Here is a 23,913-nt window from a genome sequence, read left to right on the forward strand (position 1 = left end):
CCAGGTCCCTAAGCTACTCCATGGACTTCTCCAGTTTTCCCACGTAAGCGTTTGATCGTTCCATTGAACTGAAGTATTTATTAATGTTATTTTCTCAAGATGGTTGATTTAAGTGACCCTAAGTCCCATGAGAAATTTTCCGTAGACGTAAAGCTTCTGCTTATACCAGGAGCCCTTCTGTTTCTTTTAGTAGGTAAGTTGAAACAGTTTTTACTATCGGTCGTTCTTATAAGCTTACTGATCATGAAAAAGTCACAATGCCTTATCCCTAATCATTTAGTCTACATAAGCTATGCATCTATTTCCATAACATAAAATAGCCAAATGTAGGAGCATTTTGGTAAATTTTGTGCGCGGTATCTTCTTGTTTTGTCCATGCTGTTCTATTTATTTAATTTTTTGTGACAAAGCTCAGTGTTAAAAACCTTGCAATATAATATTGAATGAAAAAAACTTATGATAACTTTTGTTACGGACAAAAACCGGTGAATGATCTGCAATTTTAGCACGCAGTAGCGTCAGTAAAAAGATTTTGATCACTGAAAATTCTGATTAAAGTAAGAAGCTAATTAACTGGAATTCCCTAAGAGATGGTAGACTCGCACCTTATGGCCCTACAGAAGGCCATGTGTATGGCTATTTTCTCAAGCAACACTTGAACAGATTTTCCCCTTAAAAACAGTGGCTGCTGAAAGGTACACTTCTTTAACTCTTTAGAAATACAGAATTAGCATCAGTTGTTGATGTATTGATGGTGCAAGCAGAGAGAATGTATATTTTGATCATCACAATAAACCAGGCATAGTCAATCGATAAACCGATGATCGATATTAATCGATAACAATCAATATCAATCAAAGATTGCCGATAGAAATTGATGAAAGTCAATAAAAAAAATTGTGAGTTTAATTGTGATCGATTGCCAATAATAATCGATAACGATTGATTCACCGATTGATATTGATTATTATTGATTGTTATGGGAAATTGCTTTTGTCCTTTTACAAGTAACACTGATAAAATGTTTGACAAAATTTGTCTGTAGTGGTTTTATTGAGTCATTTTATCATAGCCTGCATATCTTTTACAATCATTGACAAAACAACAAGAACAGAAACAACTAACAAAAATATTTTGGGCTTTACATCTTTATATCTTGCCAAGATCCTGCTTTAGACCCTAGAAGACCTAGAGAAGAGATCACTCCACCTGGACTTTGAATTCTTAGTTTTTACAAATCATGTCATGTCAACAAAAATCCTTAAGATGAATGCCTGTCTCATATTGTTCCAGGTATTATTTTACACTATAACAAAGCCATCTTTGAATATTCCAGGTGGTTATTGTCGTTTCTGTATTTCAAGCGATAACAATTGATATTCCTGAAGACAGGAATTATCTATTGTTATCAATTTTTCCCAATCGATAGCAATTGATAAATAAATTTTTCTTTGAGTTTGATTGTTATCGATTGCCAAAATCAATTGATAGCAATCAGCGATTGATATCAACTGAATTCTGATATCTATTTTTGATTGACTATGCCTGAAATAAACAAGTCATTTTCCTTTTGTTCGTGCAAAAAATATTTCCTTTGAATTTAGAAACACAGAAAAAGTTGAGAAACTCAAAAAAAAAGCTGTAGAAACAGCTTGTGTGCTCACAGCTTTTCTAATTCTCCCATATTTCCACTTGTGTTGATGTAAAAAGGTTTTCTATTTAAGAAATAGAAAACATTTTTCATGTTTCTTTAAGATCTAGATGTTACATGTTAAATCTAGATGTACATGTAGGAGTTTGGGAGATCAAGAAGTGCTGTGGGAACACTAGCTGCAGGCAAGTGTTTCCACTGGCTCAGAGCTTTTTTTGAGTTCTCCCAAACTTTCACAAGCATTTCTGTAACTCAAGAGAAACAGAAAGAGAAAATGTTTTCTGTTTCTTTTGGAAAACACCATAACAAAACAAAAAGAAAGGAAAGCCGTATGTTCATTTCGAGCATCAAAATGACGTTCTTTTTGTCCACGCCATAGTTAGTAGATGCCCACGCCATCATTACATCAACAGGTTGTGCTAGTTCTGTTATATTAACTATCAAGTTATAGAAATGCATCATTTAGCACCGACGTTCTTACAGAAATTGTTTCATAAAGTTGAAAATGGTAAAAACTAGCCATTCAAATGTTCATTGGTTATTTTTTGCGTCAATTTGCGTAGTTACTTTCTGTTATTAGATGCCTGTAGTGTTTTGGAACCAAGAGGCCATTGTTAGGATTGGGGTTACCAGTAAACATGACGAGATGTTATGATATCAAGCCAACTGATGAAGTACTTACAAGTGTGTGCATTATTTTGGATTGCACAAACAATCTTCTTTTCCCAGTGGTCCGGGAGAGAAGGTAGAAGGTTGAAGACTTGTGTCAATCATCATCACTAAATGGTGACAACCATTAATTAAAATAAATGTACACTGAACACTCCTGATAAAGTCAATCATCAATTTATTCCTGCATTGGCTTGAAATGTTTTTCAACACAACTGCTAGGAATGCATTCCTGCACCACTCTTTCCAGTACTGTGACACTCAGATGTTTTTTCAGTGTTCAAAGCAATAACTGCAAGATGGCAAGGCTTGTTTGAACACAGCAGCTAGACTACAGGCCTGGGTTGTTCGAAAGGTAGATAATGTTATCCACCCCATAAATCACTATCCAGTGGATAGCATGGTTTGTTTTGTTGACGCTTATCCACTGGATAGTGATTATATTTATCTAGTGGATAGCATTATCCTGCCTTTGTACAACTGAGGCCAGGTGATCACATAGCAGGGATAAATGCACCATGACTTACATTCAAGCATTTGCGTTTGACCTTGACTTGCAGCGTTGCTAGAAACATTGTTGGGTGTCATGGTCAACTGGGAATATTGACACAGGTTCAGCTGACTCACACCCTCTGCTTCTCTGGTTTCAGTGTTCTTTATTTACCGGATATTAAAGGCCAACCATGATAGGGTAAAAGCCAAACAAGAGAAGAAAAAGATGAAGCAAGAAAAGAAGAAACAATAACAGATGGCATTCATATTAGGAATAATAGTACAGTTTATGAGTGGTGCTTTTCAGTTGTGATAACGAACTGGATTCTTCAACATTTGGATTTCGCCATGTTTACTGATCTCAGGTCGTAAGCTGTTTTTCTGGATTCATGGAAATCCCTTGTGACTGGATATTTGACATACAGTGCAAGGCCGCTGTATCATTTTTAGGTTAATGGACATCCAGTGGTGTTCAAAAAGATGCCATTACTGGGAAATCTGTGCTCATAATAATAAAATATTTTAATTCTACTTGTAACAAATTTTATAATAGTTAAAGTCTGCAACAGCTGGCATTTAGTTAGTAACGTTTTTTCTCACTGAATAGGAACCTCAAATGTTTATTCAAAGCTTTATTGTGTCATACACAAAATAATTGTCTTTCAACGTGGAATAAGGTAGAAATTCTACATTGGAACTGCAACTAAAGAACAGGACTCTGACAATAATATTCTGACAATTATGAAACTCTTGCCAGTAACAAACAGTTGCATCAACTTGAACTTGATTCTAACCAAGAACCAGTACTGAACTGAATAAAATAATATGCTTAGTTTGTTACGTCTTTGAAAATAAATATTAAATAATTTCACTTCAGATTACATTGACTTTTTTTCTCCAGTGAGCCACAAAAGTTCACTTTCAATAGGCTACTTAGTACTTACACTTGGAGGTAATGCAGCCTACTCCAGCCCAACCTACTCTAACCAGAATTGGATAGGTAAGGGTAGGAATGTGAGTGCAATTAAGGATTTACACTACACATGGTGTTCGAAAATTCTTTCAAAACTGCACAAGCCTTTAGGTGTGTGTAACTTGAAAGAATTTTCAAATATCACGAGTAGTGTAAATCCCTCATTACTCAAACTCTCATACGATTACACATTCATTATATGACTAAGAAATTTATGAACATGCACACAGCAATTTGATGTGCAAATTAAAGATTAACAGGAAATTGGCCTGCTCTCAACCAATCACAATGAAGTAATTTTCTCAGTGATATAATAAATTCTGTATCAACTGCCTCATCTCTTGGTGCATTTGCACTTCGTAGGTGAAAGGGAGCATGATGCTTGATGGTTAGGTCTCAGTTTTTGGGCAACACTATGCACACTATGCTCAAACCAAGGAAAGACACCAAGACGAGGCAGGATTTAGAATACATGACATCTAAGTGCAAGTGGCCTTTTGACTGGCAACACTTCTCAATTATGGAAATCTTCAACTTGCATATTCAAATTTGAAAATTTTGGCTTGATGTCACACAATGGCATGTGACATCATGATACTAGCAAGTGTTGTTTCATAAAAAAAAATTAATATGTGAAAGCACTTTCACAGTACTTTTCATAACTTTGCACACCTTACATGTACTTGATGTGTTGAAAACACAACTTTACATTCTAACTATCGAGCAATTTTTTCAGAGGGAAAAACTGATTCAACACATGAGAACAGTAAATCAACTACCAGCATAGCTGTTAGTTGTTAGTCATCAAGGTTAAGATAAGTCACAAAATGTTCCTGTTACTCCAGTGAACAAAATTAAGATAAAAATGGAGTTTCAGGGCACATGTCAAAATATTTGTGAATTGTTGTCAATGTCTGATTTCCATTTAGACTCTTTCTTTGTTTTGTGATTTGAAAGAACTCTGGTTCCAAGGAAGAGAAAGATCAAACAAGTACAGAGGCACCCCACCTTATGGTCACCCCATTAATACGGCCACCTCGTCATAATGGCCACTTTATTCTGCCGCAAACTAAAGCTCAGTAAATAAGGCCACCCCATTAATATGTCCAGATTTTTGTCAGGCCCGTTGGTGACTGAATTAACAGGGTTCCACTGTACATATAAATTACTGGTACCAAGTAAGTGGGTATGTTTTGGCTTAACACCCTTGGTACAATTTGGTATTTCCCCTGTATAATTTGTTATAATATAGTTGTAAAGTAGGTGAAACAAAGGATAACACCTACATTGCACTAAGGGTGATATTGATCCATAATAGGTACAGCCACGCTCCTGTTGCTGTAACTACTGGGGATTTACAAAAAGTGTTAGCTGTCCTGCAAGCATTCTGTTTCTGCTACCCTACATTCACAGCGAATCATTCCTCATGGGAGAAACAGACTCCCTGCAGGGCAGGTGTTATAATCACAAAACTATTTGTTTAGCTCCAAGACAACAGGATTTCTTCGTATTTAGGTGCAACTACAGATTTTTGAGGTCGTGGTATGGGAAGATAGCGTCCCCTGGTGAACAGTGTCTTAGAACCTGTAATTTTTTACAAGGAGGTATGACTTCAGACATCCAACAAATCTTAGATCAGGCACCACACATGACCCATGACAAAGTACACTACTGTTTAAATACTGTACACAGATGGTTCTGCTACTTTATAATCTGCTAAAAGTACAGTTCATGTTGTACTAAGAATGTGGGCTTGACTCCTTGCTCTTTACTGCTTTGGCAGCTTCAAAAAGTTCTTTAATCTCTGCCATGCTTTCAAAGAGCAACTTGACAAATCTATCAGAGTTTGACTGCTTCGAAGAAATCTTTGAAGAAATGTGAAAGAAAATCCTGTGATCATCAGGAACCATGTAGGAAACACCATAACCATCGTCAGCCACAGGGCCAAATCCTCCTCCAGGAGAAATCTGTTGACAGAACAAATCCACTACATGTCAGGTTCATGTCTATTCTGAGTCAGGGAAAATTGACATTCTGAAGAAAAGACAGCGAAAATTGAAATAATTTAACATGGCTGATGTAAGATCCTTGAGGGATGGAAGAAACATTTGGGGTCATACAGATCTTTTCCTAAAACACAGATCTTTTCCGTAATGAAGAGGGAAAGTTTCTTGGAAACTTAACAGTCGTCAGCCACATCTTATTTCTCACAGAAAATAGCCCCCAGCCTTGTACTGGTCATTATGTCTGCATGACATCTGACTGTTAGTTCCAGCTACGTACACGGTCACAGACAAAAAGACTACTAGCTGAAAAAAAACAAACAAACAAACAACCTACCAAATGCGTAAGTTCTGGTTCTGTAACACTAAAGTGCTGACCAGACATTTGTTGTTGAGGTTGCTGGCTAGTTGAAAGTGTCCATGGAAGGCTCAAGGCACTCTTCAGAAATTCACTTTCCTGGAATTGATGACAAATACATCACAAATAGTTAAGTTGTGAACTATGTTGTGAACAGTCTAGGTTCCTCCTATGCTGAAAGCAAAATCAAAACTAGGAGGTACTGCACCAAGGAAGTTATCTTTGGTGGGGGGTGAGCAGCTCAATTCTGTACATTTTCACACCAAAATGCCACAATTCCATTACTAACTTTCAGAACTGGCAGTTTGCATAATTTAAGTAGTTAATTGTCAGGGGTTTCTTTAAGGGCCCAGCACCGGGCAAATTGACAGACGGTGAGGATGATTTTGCCCGCCTGGTTTGACCATCTAGTGGAAAGTTTTTCCTATAAAGAAGTTCAGTTCCAATAAGTTCTGCCTGCCTGTGAAAACCAGTTGCTCTCCTGCTGAAAACGTTACTGAAACCCCTGAATTGCGCCTACTGTATGATATTTTTGGTGTCTGTTTGTTCACTTTTCTATTATTTTTATGTGTAGAATATGAATTTGAATAAACATGTATGATATGTTAGCTTATATACACTGTAAGTGTGCCTAGCTCATTGAACAAATGTATATACATAAGTTTGTTTCTTTCGATGTTTTTTTCATAATTTTTTTTATACTCACATATCCCTGCCCCCTACACACTACATAGAGTGCAAAAAGATGTCTGTCAATGCCTTTCCCATTCATACAGTCCTTGTACATTTTGGCATGAAGCTCTGCAGCTTTGACAAGCAGTTTATATTTCTCTTCTGGAGAAACTGTTTCATCTACAAATGCTCTCACAAAATCCTTAGCCTCTATTGTCAAACTGCGAACAGTTTCTGTCCTTCCTTGGAGATACAGGCGTGTCATGGAGGACTCATAAGTAAGAGGGTGTCTTCCACCAGAATCTCTGTAGTAAGCAACTTGCAAGGCCAGCTGTATAAATGCATCCGGGCTTACCTGTCAGAAAAAAAGATCATAGGTAATGAAAGTTAGTTCTGAAGGTCTTGCAGACCTGACTTAGACATAAACAACTAAAACTCCAATGTGTGGAATGCTTGCATTGGACACGTTTAGTTGTCAATAACATTTACAACTGTAGTTACTGATAAAAAATTGTAGTTGACAACTAAATGTCTAGTCTGTGGAGGCCCTAGTAATGACAGAGAAACTTTGTTGACATTGAATCTGAACACTGAAATCAAAGCATCATTTTCAGTGAATTTTTGACACCTTTACAGTAGTGTGCATACAGATCTACTAAAAGTTACTTTTCTGTTTTAAATTGTTTCAATACCATTAAACTCACCCTCATAGTTTTGATGAATCCTTTTCCAAATGCATCATGAACTATCACTTTGTGTTGAACATCATCATTGTTCTAGAATGCAAATGAAACATTTCCTAGTTGTTACTTTAATGTGCACAGCCTGATAAGTGCTATAAACTAATGACAAACATAATTTATGTGCAAACCTCGTGTACCTCATCAATATATTAAGAGAGCTAGAGAGGGCAGGATCTGATAAGTCATTTAAGGGTGCATTCCTTTGGGGTGATCTGGATCAGGATCAGTGATCCAAGATCACTCGGGTTATGGCACATCAAAGGAACTGACGAATCCACTCTGGTCACAGATTCATCGGTTCCTTTGATGTGCCATGCATGATCCAAATGACCTTGGATCGCTGATCCTGATCCAGATCACCCCAAAGGAACACACCCTAAATATGTAGGAAAATTAAAGGGATTTCCAAAGCCTAAAGCTCCCTTGAAGATAAAAGTTATAACCGCACAAAATAATGAAGTCTGCAGCTACCTTTTGAGCAAACCTGACGGCATTTTCAATAATCTCTGCTAGTTTGGGAGTTATATCCCAGTATAGCCTGGAGGGCTTCTGAAGGTTATGGGTCCTTAGACTTGAACTTCTGTGAGCCCCACCAATGGGGGTACATTTACCCTTGTCATTGTATGTTCTATAAATGTACCTAATGGACAAGAGAGTAAAAGAAAAACATCACTCAACAACCTCTTTAAGAATAGCTAATTTCTCATTAAAAAGAATTTGTTTGACCAATAAAAGTATCATAACAGACCTCAGAAATGTGTACCAGAGGCATTGCACTGCTCATAATAACTTAAATTTAGCATATCGTCGCTGTTGAAATTATGTAACAGGAATGACATTTCTCAGTTGCCAGGTGACTGGCCCCATGAGAGACCAAGCTCTTGGCTTCCCTTATGGCCATCATCAAGTTTATTAATAGTCAAACTGTTAAAGAACTGAAGAAATTCCTTCTGAGAGATTGCTACCTTAGGCCTTGATTATATCAAAACCATATATCATGATCAATCCTCTCCACAACTGGTGGTAACATGTATACAGAGCCTCAAAATTCTTCTACGGCAACCCCTTTTCTTGAAAAACCTTTGCATTCTAACAGAATCTTAGATATAAGATGTACTCATTGATCACATTTTAGAAAGATTTTACGTCAAAACTTAGTGAGCAACTTGCTCATAATTTTGACAAATAGTAAAACATTGATCAAGCTTACTCGTAAGTAAGAGCATACTCCAACATGTGCCCAACAACCGGTGCATCAGCCCAAGAATGCTCAGCATTGATTCCACATTTACCATCTGAAAACACTATTAAGCAGAAGCTTTTGTCAAACCAGAAACTACGGCCATCGCCATGAAGGAGATACTTGGCACGGTCAGTTAACTCGGTGAACGACTTTTCTTCCAGAATAACCTAAAAGGTCAAAACAACAAATTCATGGAAAACACTCAGAGCAACTGTAGTTCATCTTATTTTCGACCTGCTAAATTCTGACAAAGGCATTACAAGTTCCAACTAGTAATTGAAGTATTTGTTTTGTATATCAACAAAATACAAAATAAATCTTGCAACACGCTGATTCTTGGATGAAGGCTCATTGTTTATTTATACTGTGCTTACTAGTTGAACCCCTTAATTCTTCTGATATTCCACATTAATTTTAATACCACAGTTCAACAATATTCACTTATAGACACAGAGGCCACATAACATCCATCAAACATACATGTAAGCCTAATTTCTTAAAATTAATGTTGTATATTTACTTTTCAGGCAGAATTAGAGATTTTACAAGAATTCTGATTTTCTTTAACTTACATCACGAACAAGCATTCAAAAATTCTCCCTTAACATCAGAATAATAAACGTACAAATCTCCTTTCTAACATAAAACAGGCAAACTTTCAGTGCCCAAATGCCACCAACATCTAAAAGATAAGGAAAGCAACTTACAGTGCACTATCCTGCATTGTCTTACCAGAAACATGGCCTCCTCTATGGCTTCCAAAGTCTGCTGATTAAGGCTCTCTGAGAAGTACTCCTTTCTGATTCTGGCCCATTCTGTTCTAGGTAATGTTGTAAGAGCTGGTACACTGCCATCAGGTTGGTCTTTAGTAACTGTACATGTTTGTTTGCAAATGCAACAGTGTTACAAAATTGTTTGAAACAAAATAGAGCCAGGGGTGAGGTTGTTAGAAGTAAAAATAGCAATACAAGGTTCGCACTCCTTTGAGCTTTTGAAATTCCATGACTTTCCATGACATTTTCCCATGACCTATGTTAAGCAGTTGTTCTCAAAGTATTGTCAAAACAATCTATTATTTAAGGTATTTTCCCAGATTCTGATGCATAAAATGCGTGCTAGTGTTTATTATTTTTTTTACTGGAATTAACTTGTTTTCTGACTTGTCTGTTGCTTTTTCAACTTTTGATATTTTTTGCCTGTTCATTTTCAGAAAGTTTATTGCTTGTCCATGACTTTCCACGACCCATACTTCAATTTCAGGACTTTCCAGGCCTGGAAAATGAAATTATAAAATTCCATGACTTTCTTGCTTTCCCATGACCCATACTAACCCTGCAAATAGCAAAGACATAAGTAGATCATTGTTATTTGCAACTGACGATCAGCACCTACTTGATTGTATACGCAGTAAAAAATATTTAGTATTCACACAGAATACTTTTCTCACCATCAGAATGTTTTGCATCTGCAGTAATCCACTCAAACTGGCTCTCCAGATCCAGCACTGATATGAATTTTCCTCTGCTGTTTGTGACAGGTAACATGTAGAAATTACCTCCGCACACCACAACTATGTGCTAGAGAAATGAAAAATAGTTGCTTAGTTCATTATTTAAGTAGAGAAGCCAAACTATATCAAATATATATACATGTATATTGGTGTGAGACCCAGAAACCTTGCATGGTGCACTTGTCTGGAATATGGAGCAAGAAATCATGAGGGTTAATTGCGCTTTGGATCTAGTTGTTGGGTTCGTGAGCAATGCAACTTTACTATTTCATCGTTGTTCAGTGCTGCATATAAATAGGTACTGGCGAACTACATGCATTTGGAAAAAGAGACTTATTGGTAACCATCTGACTAAGGTGAACTGGAGTAGAAATACTCCTGTTCACTTCAACTGCAAATGATAAGGAAAACTTAAGGGTTGGTCAAGCACCATGCAGAGTACTGTTAATATTAAACTTTTGAATGAAGCATATGCAAACAAACCTCATGCTCTTGGTGTTCAAAATGAACAATTTCATCTACATCCTCCTTTGGAATTCTGAAAGTAGACCATGGTAAAAATATAAACACCTCTTAAATGTAACTCAATCTTTTGCACAAATTAGTACACATTAGGTAATTGTATAAATGCAAGTGCAATTCAAAAAAAGTTTCAAATATCAAATGTACAATTGCACAAGTACAGTTGTACATGTAATCCCAGGAATGACTATCACAAATAGACTACCGTAAAATTGTTGATTGCACATGTAAAACCACAAACAGACCAATTCTTTAAGAAGCAGAAACAGGTACACATTTAGTAGGTCACCTGTCACAAAATTGCATATTATTTCAACACACTGAGACAGAAATAAACAGATACAGGTACCTTGTTGTCTTAAACGTCCTTTCATACTGTGACATACAGATAGGAATGGTTTTCCTGATCAGAAGAGGTTCCAGGTCCTCTGTTTCAATCTCTTGATAGTACTTCAGAATGAGATAGGTCATTGTTGCAGCTCTGCATGAGTAAAAACAACACAGCTGACAAAGATAATATTTTTATTGTGCAAGATTTCCCAACTGAAGTTAAACCCAGAACCATTCACACAAGGCTGTTGCCTAAGAAAATTTTTAAGGAGCCCTTTGGGCTCCTTTCACCAAAAGTTGGGAGCCCAAGCCACCTTTTTAGGGGCCCAGATAAAATTCTCCGTGGTCAATCCGGGGGGTGGGGGGGTGGGGGGGTGGGGGCGGTTGGTGAGTTTGAGGAAGATGGAGGGTTAATTGTGGAAATTTTGGGGAGGGGTCCTGGGGCAGAGATTTTTCATAAGACACTAATATGGTCTAATATCAATCAAATTTTATAAATAAAGCATTCAGCAATGTGATCAGGTCATGGCTCAGAAAGAATACTATTTATGGTCAAACTCAATAATTGGTGTATCCATGCAAGTGCTGCCGCTTTTTTTATAAAAATTTATATTGCTGCTTTTGTTTTTGAGTTTTGCAATTCTATTTTAAAAAGACAAAATATGTTGTACAAATCATGAAATGCAAGCTGCAAATGAAACCAAATAAAATGAAAGAGGCATTGGAGGGGGGGGGGGGGTTGAATTTGGCCTCACTGAAATGTGCGTTCCTTCCCCGGGCTTGGGACATTAGTATAAACTAAAGGTGATTTTGAGGCAGCATTACAGCAATATTGGCCACTTCTTTGGAGAAAATAAATTCTTGTATATTGGGCGGAGTCGCGACAATTCATTTGATAATTTAAAATATAGAACCCTAGTATGCAAAGAGAATTGCAATGATGTGTTCTTTTTGCTGGTTACAGATTACATGGGAATGAAAAGTTCATGTTTAGGCGCCCACTCGGGCTCCTTGAACAAAACTTTAGTCGCCCGCACTCGTAACTTAGGCGCCTCAGGCGACTGGGCGCCCGTTAGGCAGCAGCCTTGTTCACACATCACCAAAAATAGTTGAATCCTCTACATGTATCACAGAGCTACAGGAGCCACACAAGAGCTAGGCCAAACATTGCTCATTTCAAAAGACCACCAATAAAATAATGGAAAATGGATGGACAACATCAAGGTCAGCACAATGCTTTTTTTGAAAATCAGAATCTGGATCCAGAAAATTAAAACAATGCACAACAGAAAGGAAAACTAAACAAGTTTATTAAGTTGTTCAAAAGGTGGATAAAGCTATCCACAAGATAAATAATCAATATCCATGCAGTGGATAGCATGGTTTGTTTTGCTAACACTTATCCACAAAGCATGGCATAATCTATCCTTCAAACAACTGGGGCCTGACTGTTTTGTCCATTGATATTAAATAATGATAGACAAATCTGAACACAAATCCAAAAACAGATACAAAAATTCTTGTAAAGGCCCAAGATTTCCGCCATAAATTGTGTGGCTAATTTGCACCTTTCACAACTCACACTGCCTTCAGGACCACAAAATGTCAGTTACAAGTAAGCAATGTGGAAAAAAGAAAAATCAACAACCAAAAGCAATTGATAGTGACAGTACCTTGATGCTTGATCATATGTTGGGTGCCAGTTCTGGTCTAGACAGTAGTAGTTGCTGTTGATTGGTAGTGGTGATCGGCCCATGCAATACACATATTTTTCCCACCAATCCGTGTGATAATTCGGTGCCCACCATGATTTCAGTTTCAGGATGAACTGCAGTTTAGGACCCAGATTCTTTTCAAAATCCTAAAAACACAAAACATCAAGATATTCCAGGACAATTTACAACGGTTGTAAACTTGTAACACCTGTTATGCCCGAGTACTCTTTGTATGCTTGATGGGACCTTGATGTAACTGATGAACATGCCATTGTTGATACAATTCACCCACAAAGTAACAAGTTTGTTTCTGGTGTGAAGATCAAAGCAACAGATAACTAAAAACGTAATCACATGTACAGTCCCTCCCGTCATTCTGTACGTATAATGGTTTATGATACATAATCATTTACATTTTTGCCAAACCAATTAAGCTCTGTTTGGATGTTTTTTAAAATTTCTTTTGAATTATTCTAATTAAACAAAATTTGTTGGATTCACTGTTCAAGTAGGCACAAGGCCTCTTTCGAGCCTACAATCACAGTAGTAGTTCAGATTTAATTCTGATGTTCATAGCATGAAGCCAAGATGATATCCCATACCATATCACAGGTTATTCACCCCCCCCCCCCCTCTCCCAACCCAATTACAATCTGTCAAAAATTCTAGGATGGAAAATGGCACATTTAAAAAAAACAAACAAATAAACACTGTCTTGCCAAAGAACATAGCCTGCAGTGCAGGCGTTTTCCATATGTTCACGAGTTAGCTGTATTAGCTCACGATCAAGTAGACTCGCTGCCATGTTGGTTTAGAAAAAGTGGGCGGGGAGGGGGTGGTTACTCCTCTTTCAGCCTAACTCCACTCCCTAGGACACCTTTTTTGTCTCTCCCCAAGCGTCTTGGATCAAGTTTGAATCCAAGATGGTGCTCACTTGGTCAAATGCGCTCTCTCGCCAAAATATGCCTGCGTTGCAGGCTACAAGGAACACAATGACAAAACCTTGCTAAGGTTGAATACTAGCCACGCTATCCAGGGTCTTCATCATTGCCAATTCCTATTCAGGCATGTTCATGTGCAGTATAACAAGAGTCAAAGAAAGGAAATTCAGAAGAGATTCTCTGACCAACCAGCCAAGAGACAACTAACTGTTACTACCCTGAAACAAGCTACAAGTACATTGTAGTCTTACAACTCAACACTTAATCAATTGCTTTTCTAGTGGCCGAGAGCTGCCAAGAAATTTACAAACCCACCTTGGCAAGTGTTTCCATCTTTTTGTACTCTTCTTCATCAAAGATTGGTTTTATAGAACGTAAAAGTCCTTTACAAGTGTCACTCAGATTTGGCACAGGCATTCTTGGAAGACTGTTCTGATAACTATAGAGTTTAGGGTAATGACCAGCACAAAGCTTTACCATTGCACCCCACAACAATGTCAGTTTGCTCTGTGATCTTGGAGGTTCATCTTAAAGAAACAAGAATTACCAAAATGAGTTAAACTTGTTCCAACAATTTGTGTTCCTACAACAAGTAGTAGTGCCAATAAGTCTCTTTGTGTAAACTAAACTTTTTCATCAAAATAACACTTGGGACTTTTGGAACTTTAAATTTGGTGCTTTCACCAGTGAAGGGCTAAATAATGAACAAATGCTGGATAACTTACACATCCATTGCCTGTAGGATAAAAGCATCCTTAAAATATACTGTCGCAGATAGAGAAGTGTGACAAAGAATACCACTCCCACCAGAACTGACACAACTATAAGCCGGAAGTTATAAGGATATGCTTCATCAAGATTGAGAAGGTATGTCACTTTCCACAAGACTCCTGTGACTCGCTGAAGTGACGAGAGCTCGTAGAAATCAGCTGCATACAAAAGGGCAGCGATAATGACCACAGCACCTAACAGGTTTGACCATGTTGTCGGCCATAAGCCATTAGTTATCTGTCGGCTGAAAACAAAATACAGAACGAAAGGGATTAAAATACACTATAGATCAGACCAGTGGGATCATAATAATTAGTAATATTTAACAATTAGACCCGTAGCCCTTGCGGGCTATGGGTCAATAGCCCATGAGGCGAAGCCGAATGGGCCATTGAACCGTTGCCCTAGAGGGCGAAGAGTCTAATTGTTTTGGTATCACCCAACTAGTCGGACAGAAAAGACAATAATAAAGTTAGCAAATGTAAATTGAAGAAATATTTATTTGGGAAAAGCGTCACGCTCCATTGCGCCAATTTCGCTACTCGAGGACTATTACTAATAGACCTCTAGTAGCGTAGCCAATTAAAATGCAGGATTTGCATTAGTCCACCAGTTGGGTGATACTATTACATTGTAGATTATGGGTGTAAGATTTCTATGAGGGGATACATGTAGTTGATGGGGTCAAAGGCCAAATCAACCATCACCATATGAGAATTGAGCATGAATAGTCTAATTGTTACAGTAGAATTCTAACTACATGTGAATTTCCTTAAATATTGATTTCTTCTTTCCCTACATTTTAAAGTGGTACTATGATTGAATTTTTCCCCCTTGATTTTTCAGGTGTATCACATAGAATTCCATGAAAGAATAAAAACGCCGTTTATCTGGAGATATTCAAGCATGAAAAATGTGTAAAATATGCAAATGAGATGACTGATGACGTCATACACTTAACCCAATTTTATATCAAGTATATAAATAGAGCTATCTTGATCAATTTGCAGTGCAAACCATTGAAACTTGGTAGACTAATAGTTCTACAGGAAACACACCTACATGTGCCGCTATAAAAAATTCTGTTCCCATGGCAACTCACTCTTTTCCAGTCCCCACCCACTTGATCTCAATATGCTAGTGATTTTCAGCTTGCAAAACATTAAACAAGGTGACAAACTTGAGCTAACATGTGTATATGCTTGCTGGATCAAGCATATGAGGTACCATTTGCAAATATCAAAATGGAATGCCAAAGGTGGCCAGAAATGCCTTTAATTTTGGGGAGGTCTGAAACCCACTATGTTGTCATGGTAACCAAACTGTTAAGTTCATTTTGTGGAGCACATTTAGTAGAATCTTACTGCAAAGAATCAAACATTTCTGATACAAATTGGCTGAGATATCTTTTTTCATCATATTTGATCAAAATTTGGTTCAGAATCAATCAGAATCAAGTAATTTTTTTCATGTATATTATTAATGTCTAAGTGGGATATCTTTGTATAATTGTACATGTGTGAGGTCTGACAAGATGGCTGGATATTGGCCAAGCTCTTTTTCTGTGTTTTTATGTATGGACCAAGAAATGGTTCCATAAACAAGGGGGAAAAAAGAACAAGGCCAATATCAAGCCATCTTGACCCAACAAACTTAGTCAATAAAGGATTTTAGACGTGGTATAAAGAGCACCATTTGCTTGCAGGTGATACCAAGCAGGCAAGATAGCCCCAACTTGCCAACTCAGGTAACCAATCACAGGGCAGGATTTAATTCATTGTGCACAATCATGTCACTTGTGGAGCTGGCCATAAAAGAAAGCGAGTTAACCGTTGCCTGAAGAGTCTAATGGGATAAAAGAATTCAACCCTTGCTACTGTCAGTTAATCAACTAGGTGAAACTGTATTTGATTACAAATTTACATAAGGAAATTTCAATAGAAATATTATCACACACAGTAAAATTAAAATCTGGTCTCTATATAGTCTATATAGATAATAACAGACGTAATTTTTTATTTTAAACTGAATCAAATGACAATTATCAATAATTGGGCGCAGAAAGAATCTCAGAAATCAGCGGGATACCAACATTTCTGGGTTCAAAGTCCGTTCTGAATCACGCGGAAAATAAATTTAAAGGTGTATGGTGTTTTAAAACGCTTCAGGGAGCCAAAACAATAAGAACTACTGCAGTCGAGAAAATGTTAATCGAACATAAAAGAAAAATTCCTCTTCCGCACAAGACAGGGAAACTGGACAAAATCAAAGTTTCTACAAGAACTAGAAGCATATCAGTACTTGTCGTATGTGTCATCAATAGAATATCAAACACATGGTTTCAAAATAACACGAGTATTCCTGGTTTTTGCTCAAAGCTCTAAGGTACTTCAGTTAACGAGCAAATTACAGGTACAGTGATAGCCATTATTTTTTGAATGTATTAGAATGAAACTGAAAACCGGAAATCGTCAATTGCACTCTGTGTACGTGAGCTCCAACTCACACGAAATACACAAAATGTCGGCAATAACTTTTGGTGAACTTAAATAAGAAACTTCTATACAAGTTTGTCAATAACAAAACGGAAGAAGATTTTTATTTTATCTAATGGGTAAAAGAGAGTTTCCTCTGCTTTGTCCAGTAGGTAAATTTGGTAAAGAAGGTTAAGCGCGAGGCTGTAATAACAGACAATGCAAATGATGTAAACACGAACTGCCTCTGAGAAACTGACAACCTAAGCTTACCAGTAAGGCGTTTGAAAACGAGAAATCGTAGATCGTGAGCGAGATAACACTTAATAATTTGAATTAAGTATGGATGGAAAATGACATGATGTGACAGATATAAACTTGAAACAATCGTGGGAATTTCTTATTGTAAACCACGTGCCCCAACTCACCGAGTTCTGAAAGCGCATCTCCTGAGGGATTTGAATGTACTTTTTAGCAATTCAACTTCGCCTTCTGTTGTACTTGTTCCCTCGGCGTGCAGGCGAACATCGGGCCGCGTTACTGCTGCCCTGGCTTCAGCCATGGTGCCTTATAGCGAGACTTTCCCAAACAAAAAGTTCGCTATGAAGGTAAAAGTCCTTTCGACCCGACACACTTCCACTTCATCAAAGTTTAGTTGTCGCTTGCTTCTCGCTCCGCTTCGTGTCTGTTTTGCTTTGATTTGAAAACCAATCATATTTGAGCTAAGAAATACAACGAAACAATGATAACCAATCAAATTTGTTCTTAGTTGATGAATATTAACGCTACGCTTGATTGACCTTGATTGACCTCCATTAGTCTCTGTCTCGCTTCGTTTCCCGCCAAAGTTTTTGAACACAGAAACGGAGATGGCTTCTGCTCGAAAGTTTGCTTGCGTCGTAGCTGTGGAAAAAAACGGAGGAATTGGGAAGAGCAACTCTCTTCCTTGGAAACTGCCGTAAGCTAAACGACAATTTTAACTTAGCTAAGTTTGAAAAACAATACTTGTGTAATTGCTTGCTTCCCTTCGAAAACTTCACGATCTGAAGTAGTGATTTGCACTCAACATCAACATTTAACATGAACTTACATTAGTTGAAGTGTACAATGGAGATCTTGCTTGGAAAGTGAGTTAGAAGTCGATTTCTACTCATGGAAGTTAGGTCTCTACCTCAATTCTTTGCGCGATGTTCAAATTTCATCCTGGGCATAGCTTCACGTCCTACATGTACTGCTAGCAGTAGAAGTGAAGCAGCTCAGAAAAGCTTCGAAATTCGAATGAAGTTGTATTACTCGTACTTGGGAATCAGAAGGATTGAACGCCTCTTTGTCCTGTAAAAGATTCATTTTTGCAACATAGGGAATTCCAAGATGTAATTTCTACTTTTTCGATGCATTTTCTTTCAAACCACGGCGTGACTGAGATGAGAAGGGAGGGGGATAAATGTATATGCAGGGTGGGGAAAGGGTATGGACGAGGTGGGGCGTCCACAACAACACATTGATAAAAATATCCGAATTGCAGAAATAAAGTACAAGAAATATATTAGGGTTAGCAAACCGTTGAAGAAAAGATCAGTAAAATGTAACAAAAAAATACGGGGTGTAAGAAATGTGTCCCATCTCTTGCTCCTCTCCAATATGACCTCTCTGTTATTTTTGTTCTGTCTTGTCATTGTTTGATTGATTGATGCTTAATTGTTTTGATTACTTTCAGTCCAAATAGATGGATGTGTTTGACAACAAACCTTCAATTAAATTTTTAGATTTCTGAATTTTCAATTCTAAGGAAGAAACCAATATACCGGTACCAATCAGTGAACTGAAAAAAATAAATAAATAAAAAAACCACTATGCTTACATATGCTAGCATAATTATGTCACCAAAATAAAGCTTTGTTGGCAGGCTTAAATCTTGGTTTAAAAGCTTTTATCTATGAAACACTTTTACAGTAGTAAAAAGGACTAATAATTTACCATTTGATTTCAGCAGTAGTTAAACTTGTGTATGAATTCAAACTTCTTTTGTTGTTCTTGTTCTCAGTGGAGATATGAGGTTTTTTTCACATCTCACAAAACGAGTATCCACTAAAGGTAAAATACTTGGGCCTGGTTGTTCAAAGTACAATTTAACAAATCTAGGATTGACATGAAATTTGGTTTCACTTTATAATTTCAGTGAGATTTTCTTTTGGCTTCCTTCCAGTGTTGTGTTGAGTAATCGCATACCTCTATACAAGTAAAATTTAGACCACAATCACCTCCTAGATTATCGTTAATTGTTTTCAGAAAAACCCTGCCCTGATCTTTAACCTTGCATGTCTCAATAGTAATTTAATTAGCCTCCTATTTTTCCCTAGGTAAACAGTGAGCTATGTAAAGTAAGATTCAAATAATAAATCCCCATTCCTTAAAAAGTAAGGTAAACCTTCCCAAAAATACCCCCTCCCCCCATCCCTCATCTTAACATTCTAATATCGTTCTGATAAGAAGCCTTACCAAACTGTCCATGCACATAGGCTTGAATTTAGATTTAGCTCTTAAAGAAAGATATAATTTCTTCCAATAAGCTCAACAAAATGGGGTTCATAATTATTATAAACCCCATTTTTGTTGAGCTTCTTTTGAATTTAACATTGCTCTAACATTCTCATTGGTGTATTGTGTTATTAAATTCAGAAAACATTCATACTTCACCACAGATAGTTTTTGCTTTGAAGCCCTTCATCAAGTAAAAATTAGCAGTAAGAATGAACAAGATTTCGGAGTCGTCATGACACCATTTTCAAGTTGAAAGATAGGAAGTAAACTGTCAGAAGAAGATTATCAGTATAGTTTCATACTCTCGTTTCCTCCTGCCCACACAACATTTCCAAATTATGACCTTCAATAGGATTGATATGGATATTTTCTGGAAGTGCACAATGTACAAGTCTGTTCAAGTGAATATTATTATGTAAAACATGTTTTATGTTTCGTATAATTATCACGTTTACTAAACAATTTGACCATATGGCATTCACATACAAAATAACAACATCTCAGGTTATTTTAAAAAGATTGTGTTTGTTTGGTTTTCTGTAATAGGTAAACAAAACGCTGTTATCATGGGTCGAAAGACATGGGAATCCATACCAGGAAAGCACAGACCTCTAGGAGACAGAGTTAATATTCTGTTGAGCAAAAGCCTGAGGTACAGTTGTTAAACTCCACATAAATGCAATTAGGATATTTTCATAAGCTATAATTTTTCATGTATAATTTTTTGTTAGTGAACTATGTCAAACTTACCCAAAACTAAAAGCAAAACAAAAAAAAAACAGATGGAAATTATCAAACAGTCTAAACAAAAACCATGAGGATTATTGACAATGTTTTAAAGGAGCTGTTTCATTTTTTTTTTTTTTCTGGAAACTGTTACAGACCATGTTATTTATTATATGCAAGGGAAATTAATTTTTCAGTTTTTATGTTATTTTGAGAAGTGAACCAGTAAACCATTGAAGCAACCTGAAAATTAATGCTAGGTAGGGTAGGGGGGTGTAGAAAATAGCCAGTAATGGACATGCATCCCATCCTGGAGACAAAGATTAACCTCTCTGAAAGGGACTACTTTGAGCCCAGTGCATTTACATGTGCATCACTGAAAACATTGGTTTCCTCTTTCTACTTGCAGTACAGCACCTGAAGGCACCCACCTCTGCTCCAGCCTGCAAGCTGCCTTTGACCTGTTGTCTACTGACTCATTCACAGAGTCTGTGGAGAAGATCTTTGTTATTGGTGGAGCAGCAGTTTACAAGGTAGGTTTTCACTTCTGCATAAATTTAACAAAAACTGATGACAATGTCACCCTGCAAAATTGCATGGAGAGTGAAAAGCTGATGAGGCTGCAAGCTGAACTGCCAAAGACTTACTGAACAGTAATCAATCGGGTTGCAAGCTTGCCAATAATTAATTAGACTATTAACTGAAGTGGACCCCATATTAAGCGGACAACTCTATTACCAGTAAGTGGACACAAGCTGAAGTCCTAAAATTTTCTTCCCATATTTACAATAAAATAAACCAGCATTCAGCAGACACCTCTGTTAAGCAGACATGGGCACCAATATCAAGCCATTTTGTTGCACAAAACCTGCAATAAGCAGACACTTTAAGGGCTTTTTACTTCTAAAAGTCCAGCTGAGACTCCTTTAACATTGTTCAACAATCTCGTTCTAAAGCTAAGTGATTATTCCAGATTGATGCATCGGTTGATTAGACATTGTACTATACTTGTCTTTGATCTTACACTGTGTTACACTGTGTTACATGAGTTAATTAGACAATAGCTTTTTGTTCAAACTTTGTCCACTGAATATTTGTCATATGATAACTTAAATTTTGAAATAAAAAAGGGGGTGCCCATGCTCATTAAGGAGCAGTGAGGCATTGAAAATGCCCCATTTTGGCATTATTTAATGCTTATTATTTATTATAAGAACGCATTCCCAGTAATTGTAAAATCTTTGTGAGCCCAGACTCATAACAACATGCATTAAACTACAATCAATACATTGTGTCAGACACAAATAAACATTTTAAGTTTGATTCAGACAGAAAGCTAAATCCTTGATTAAAAATTTGAACCAAATTTTTTGACGTGGTTACCGACTGCAAAATAGAAAAGACCACAGTGTATCTGCTATTTTTCTTATTTATTCAATTTTCGGCAATAGAAATTACATCAGTCTTTTCTCACGCAAAGCTTATGATTAGTTGATTAAAATGACTGGAAAAAAAATTGGGGTGCCCGTGCTCGTTGGTGAGCTAGAGCCATTTTTCAACTGACAGAGCTCACTATCAAGGCAAATCTGTCATGTTTTCAATATGTGTGCGCACAAGCGCGCGCTAATGACACCATAAATTATGCACAGTAAGGATGCACAATGCATATGTGAGGAATGACCTTAATACAGGTTTCGCTGTATACACCTGGGTGGAGAGTCTCTGTGAGAGTCAAGTGTCTTGCCCAAAATTGCAGATACCATATGCTGTGACTCCTACCAGGGCTCCACTTTTGACTGCTCAATCCAGGGTCTGGACATAGTTATGGTCTGGAGTGCTAACCTTTTTTGCCACCATTCCTCTTGGCTTTTATGTCAAGTTGAACTAGACATCCATTATGGTGGCAATTAATGACAGTTTTCAAGACTGTTAACCGTATTAGTGTTAATCATGATCATGGTGGTTATTGACAACTGAGATTACCAGGAACAACAAACGTACATGATTAAGTAAAATGTTCATGACTGCCTAATCATGTTATTTCAATCCTTCAGGAAGCCTTGGAGCATCCTAGTGCGCACCGCCTGTACATTACACATGTATTGGAAGATTTCAACTGTGATGTGCACTTTCCAGACTTTGACAAAAATGTTTTTAAGGAAATCAGGTCGGTACATTACCACTTACATGCAAGACAAACCATTTCTTGCAATGCTTAGATGGCATTGCTTGTAGCAGATTGGTCAGTCTTCCACAAAAAAATTGCCTTAAGTTTATTATCATGGCAGTGTGATTTGTTTTTAGTTGGAAATATGGAGTGGCTTAGCAAAGCGGTGCTAAGTGATGTATGCTTATGTGAACTTCAATTAAATGTTACTTGCAAAATAATTTTTTTTGGGGGGGGGGGGGGAGGGCATGTGCTGCTTGCTATAGGTAAAGTACGGGCATGACAAGAGATAAAGGATAAAGTTATTTATAGCTGCAATAATCAATTCCAAACAAAAAAATGTCATTAGTTGAAGCTTCTGAAGGTTTGATATCAATAATCTCTCCTTTTGTATTTCATTTGAATTCAGGACCTAGTATAATTTTTGAGACTAACAGTGACAGCAAAATCTGGATAAATGTTAGCAACCTAGAACTAAAAGGGATACTCACTGTCAATAAAATCAATACAAATACTGACCAAGAAGTTTGCTAGAGTAATAAATCAAACTGTGCATGAAATAAAGTCAATCATTATTGTCTCTTTTTAACTTTTAGTGACTCTGATGTTCCAAGTGAGATGCAAGAAGACAATGGAATCCAGTACAAGTTTCAAGTGTACCAGCGAGATATCTAATTCCATGTATTAGATAGTTTTTATATATATGGCTGCATCACTGCATTAAACTAAATCAATAAAACATGAAACAGAATAAGACGTCACTAGTAAAGCAATGGAAAGCAGCTCTGAAAAGCCTTTGAGGCTTCACAGCACAAATATTAAAAGAATGAACTTAATTGAAATAAATAAAACGATCATTTAGTGATCCTTTGTTTACCTGTGTTGTCTCTATGGGTCATATGATAGTCTAACAGTTGGTTAGAGTCCAGATTGAGTCCATGTCTGTAGTATGTGGCATGCTTGGGAAGGGCACCATCTCTCTCCACCTATGAGTACCTAAACTATTAGGGGAGGGGGGGGCCCTTAGGGATGGACCAGTTTGAGAGGAGTGATACATCTCAGTCACTTGATGCTATGGAAACCAACATAAACTTTGCTAGAGAGGGAACTTTGGCTTGACTGCAGATATTTCAACATTCTTACCTACAAAAGCATATCTAGAGTCACTTCTACACAAGGCATAGAGCCAAGAGAGTTCCTAGCTTATCACAGGTTACCCTAGGCATTTTCTGTCATGTTCCCTTGACAATACAGTGGTACCCAATTGGGAAAGTTGCCATCCCCCAAAACACATAATAGGCCAAGCGGTGGCTACAGTGGACAACACACTGAGCAGTAGACCTCCTTCCCTTCCCTTCTGCAGATAAATTAGTGTTGGCATTCTGCTGTCAAAGAATCACATGCTTGTAAGC

General features: G+C 37.2%; 2 protein-coding genes and 1 long non-coding RNA gene across 3 annotated transcripts; 2 read left to right on the forward strand and 1 right to left on the reverse strand.

Annotated features, from left to right (window-relative positions):
- On the forward strand, nucleotides 1-3,688 carry LOC110047130 (uncharacterized). Its single transcript, XR_002296458.2, has 2 exons — nucleotides 1-193; nucleotides 2,971-3,688. It is a non-coding gene; the product is annotated as an uncharacterized LOC110047130 (long non-coding RNA).
- On the reverse strand, nucleotides 3,430-17,780 carry LOC110047127 (carnitine O-palmitoyltransferase 1, liver isoform-like). The gene is made up of 14 exons (XM_020752868.2): nucleotides 17,496-17,780; nucleotides 14,548-14,837; nucleotides 14,138-14,349; nucleotides 12,840-13,027; nucleotides 11,186-11,317; nucleotides 10,798-10,852; nucleotides 10,252-10,381; nucleotides 9,537-9,676; nucleotides 8,772-8,971; nucleotides 8,033-8,201; nucleotides 7,523-7,594; nucleotides 6,853-7,173; nucleotides 6,126-6,245; nucleotides 3,430-5,752 (listed from the first exon to the last, which is right to left on the reverse strand). Exons 1-14 carry the CDS (start codon nucleotides 17,627-17,629, stop codon nucleotides 5,525-5,527), a joined length of 2,391 nt encoding a protein of 796 aa, XP_020608527.1. The 5' UTR covers nucleotides 17,630-17,780; the 3' UTR covers nucleotides 3,430-5,524.
- Nucleotides 17,781-17,867: 87 nt separating this feature from the next.
- Nucleotides 17,868-23,366, forward strand: LOC110047129 (dihydrofolate reductase-like). Its single transcript, XM_020752871.2, has 6 exons — nucleotides 17,868-18,025; nucleotides 19,112-19,161; nucleotides 20,155-20,260; nucleotides 20,744-20,867; nucleotides 22,389-22,501; nucleotides 23,098-23,366. Exons 1-6 carry the CDS (start codon nucleotides 17,937-17,939, stop codon nucleotides 23,174-23,176), a joined length of 561 nt encoding a protein of 186 aa, XP_020608530.1. The 5' UTR covers nucleotides 17,868-17,936; the 3' UTR covers nucleotides 23,177-23,366.
- The last annotated feature ends 547 nt before the right edge of the window (nucleotides 23,367-23,913 follow it).

The sequence above is a fragment of the Orbicella faveolata genome, unplaced genomic scaffold (assembly GCF_042242905.1).
Source record: "Orbicella faveolata isolate gen_17 unplaced genomic scaffold, um_ofav_v1 contig_1, whole genome shotgun sequence".
In the NCBI taxonomy this organism is placed as follows: Eukaryota; Metazoa; Cnidaria; class Anthozoa; order Scleractinia; family Merulinidae; genus Orbicella; species Orbicella faveolata.

What these genes read in the sequence shown, in the direction of transcription:
- LOC110047129 (XM_020752871.2), top strand. Translation starts at nt 17,937, where the DNA reads ATGGCTTCTGCTCGAAAGTTTGCTTGCGTCGTAGCTGTGGAAAAAAAC. An exon ending in GTGGAGCAGCAGTTTACAAG is followed by an intron (nt 20,868 to 22,388) that starts GTAGGTTTTCAC and finishes TCAATCCTTCAG; the next exon opens with GAAGCCTTGGAGCATCCTAG. An exon ending in AATGTTTTTAAGGAAATCAG is followed by an intron (nt 22,502 to 23,097) that starts GTCGGTACATTA and finishes TTTAACTTTTAG; the next exon opens with TGACTCTGATGTTCCAAGTG.
- LOC110047127 (XM_020752868.2), bottom strand. Translation starts at nt 17,629, where the DNA reads ATGGCTGAAGCCAGGGCAGCAGTAACGCGGCCCGATGTTCGCCTGCAC. An exon ending in AGATGGAAACACTTGCCAAG is followed by an intron (nt 13,028 to 14,137) that starts GTGGGTTTGTAA and finishes TTGTGTTTTTAG; the next exon opens with GATTTTGAAAAGAATCTGGG. An exon ending in TGTGTAGGGGGCAGGGATAT is followed by an intron (nt 6,246 to 6,852) that starts GTGAGTATAAAA and finishes CATCAATTCCAG; the next exon opens with GAAAGTGAATTTCTGAAGAG.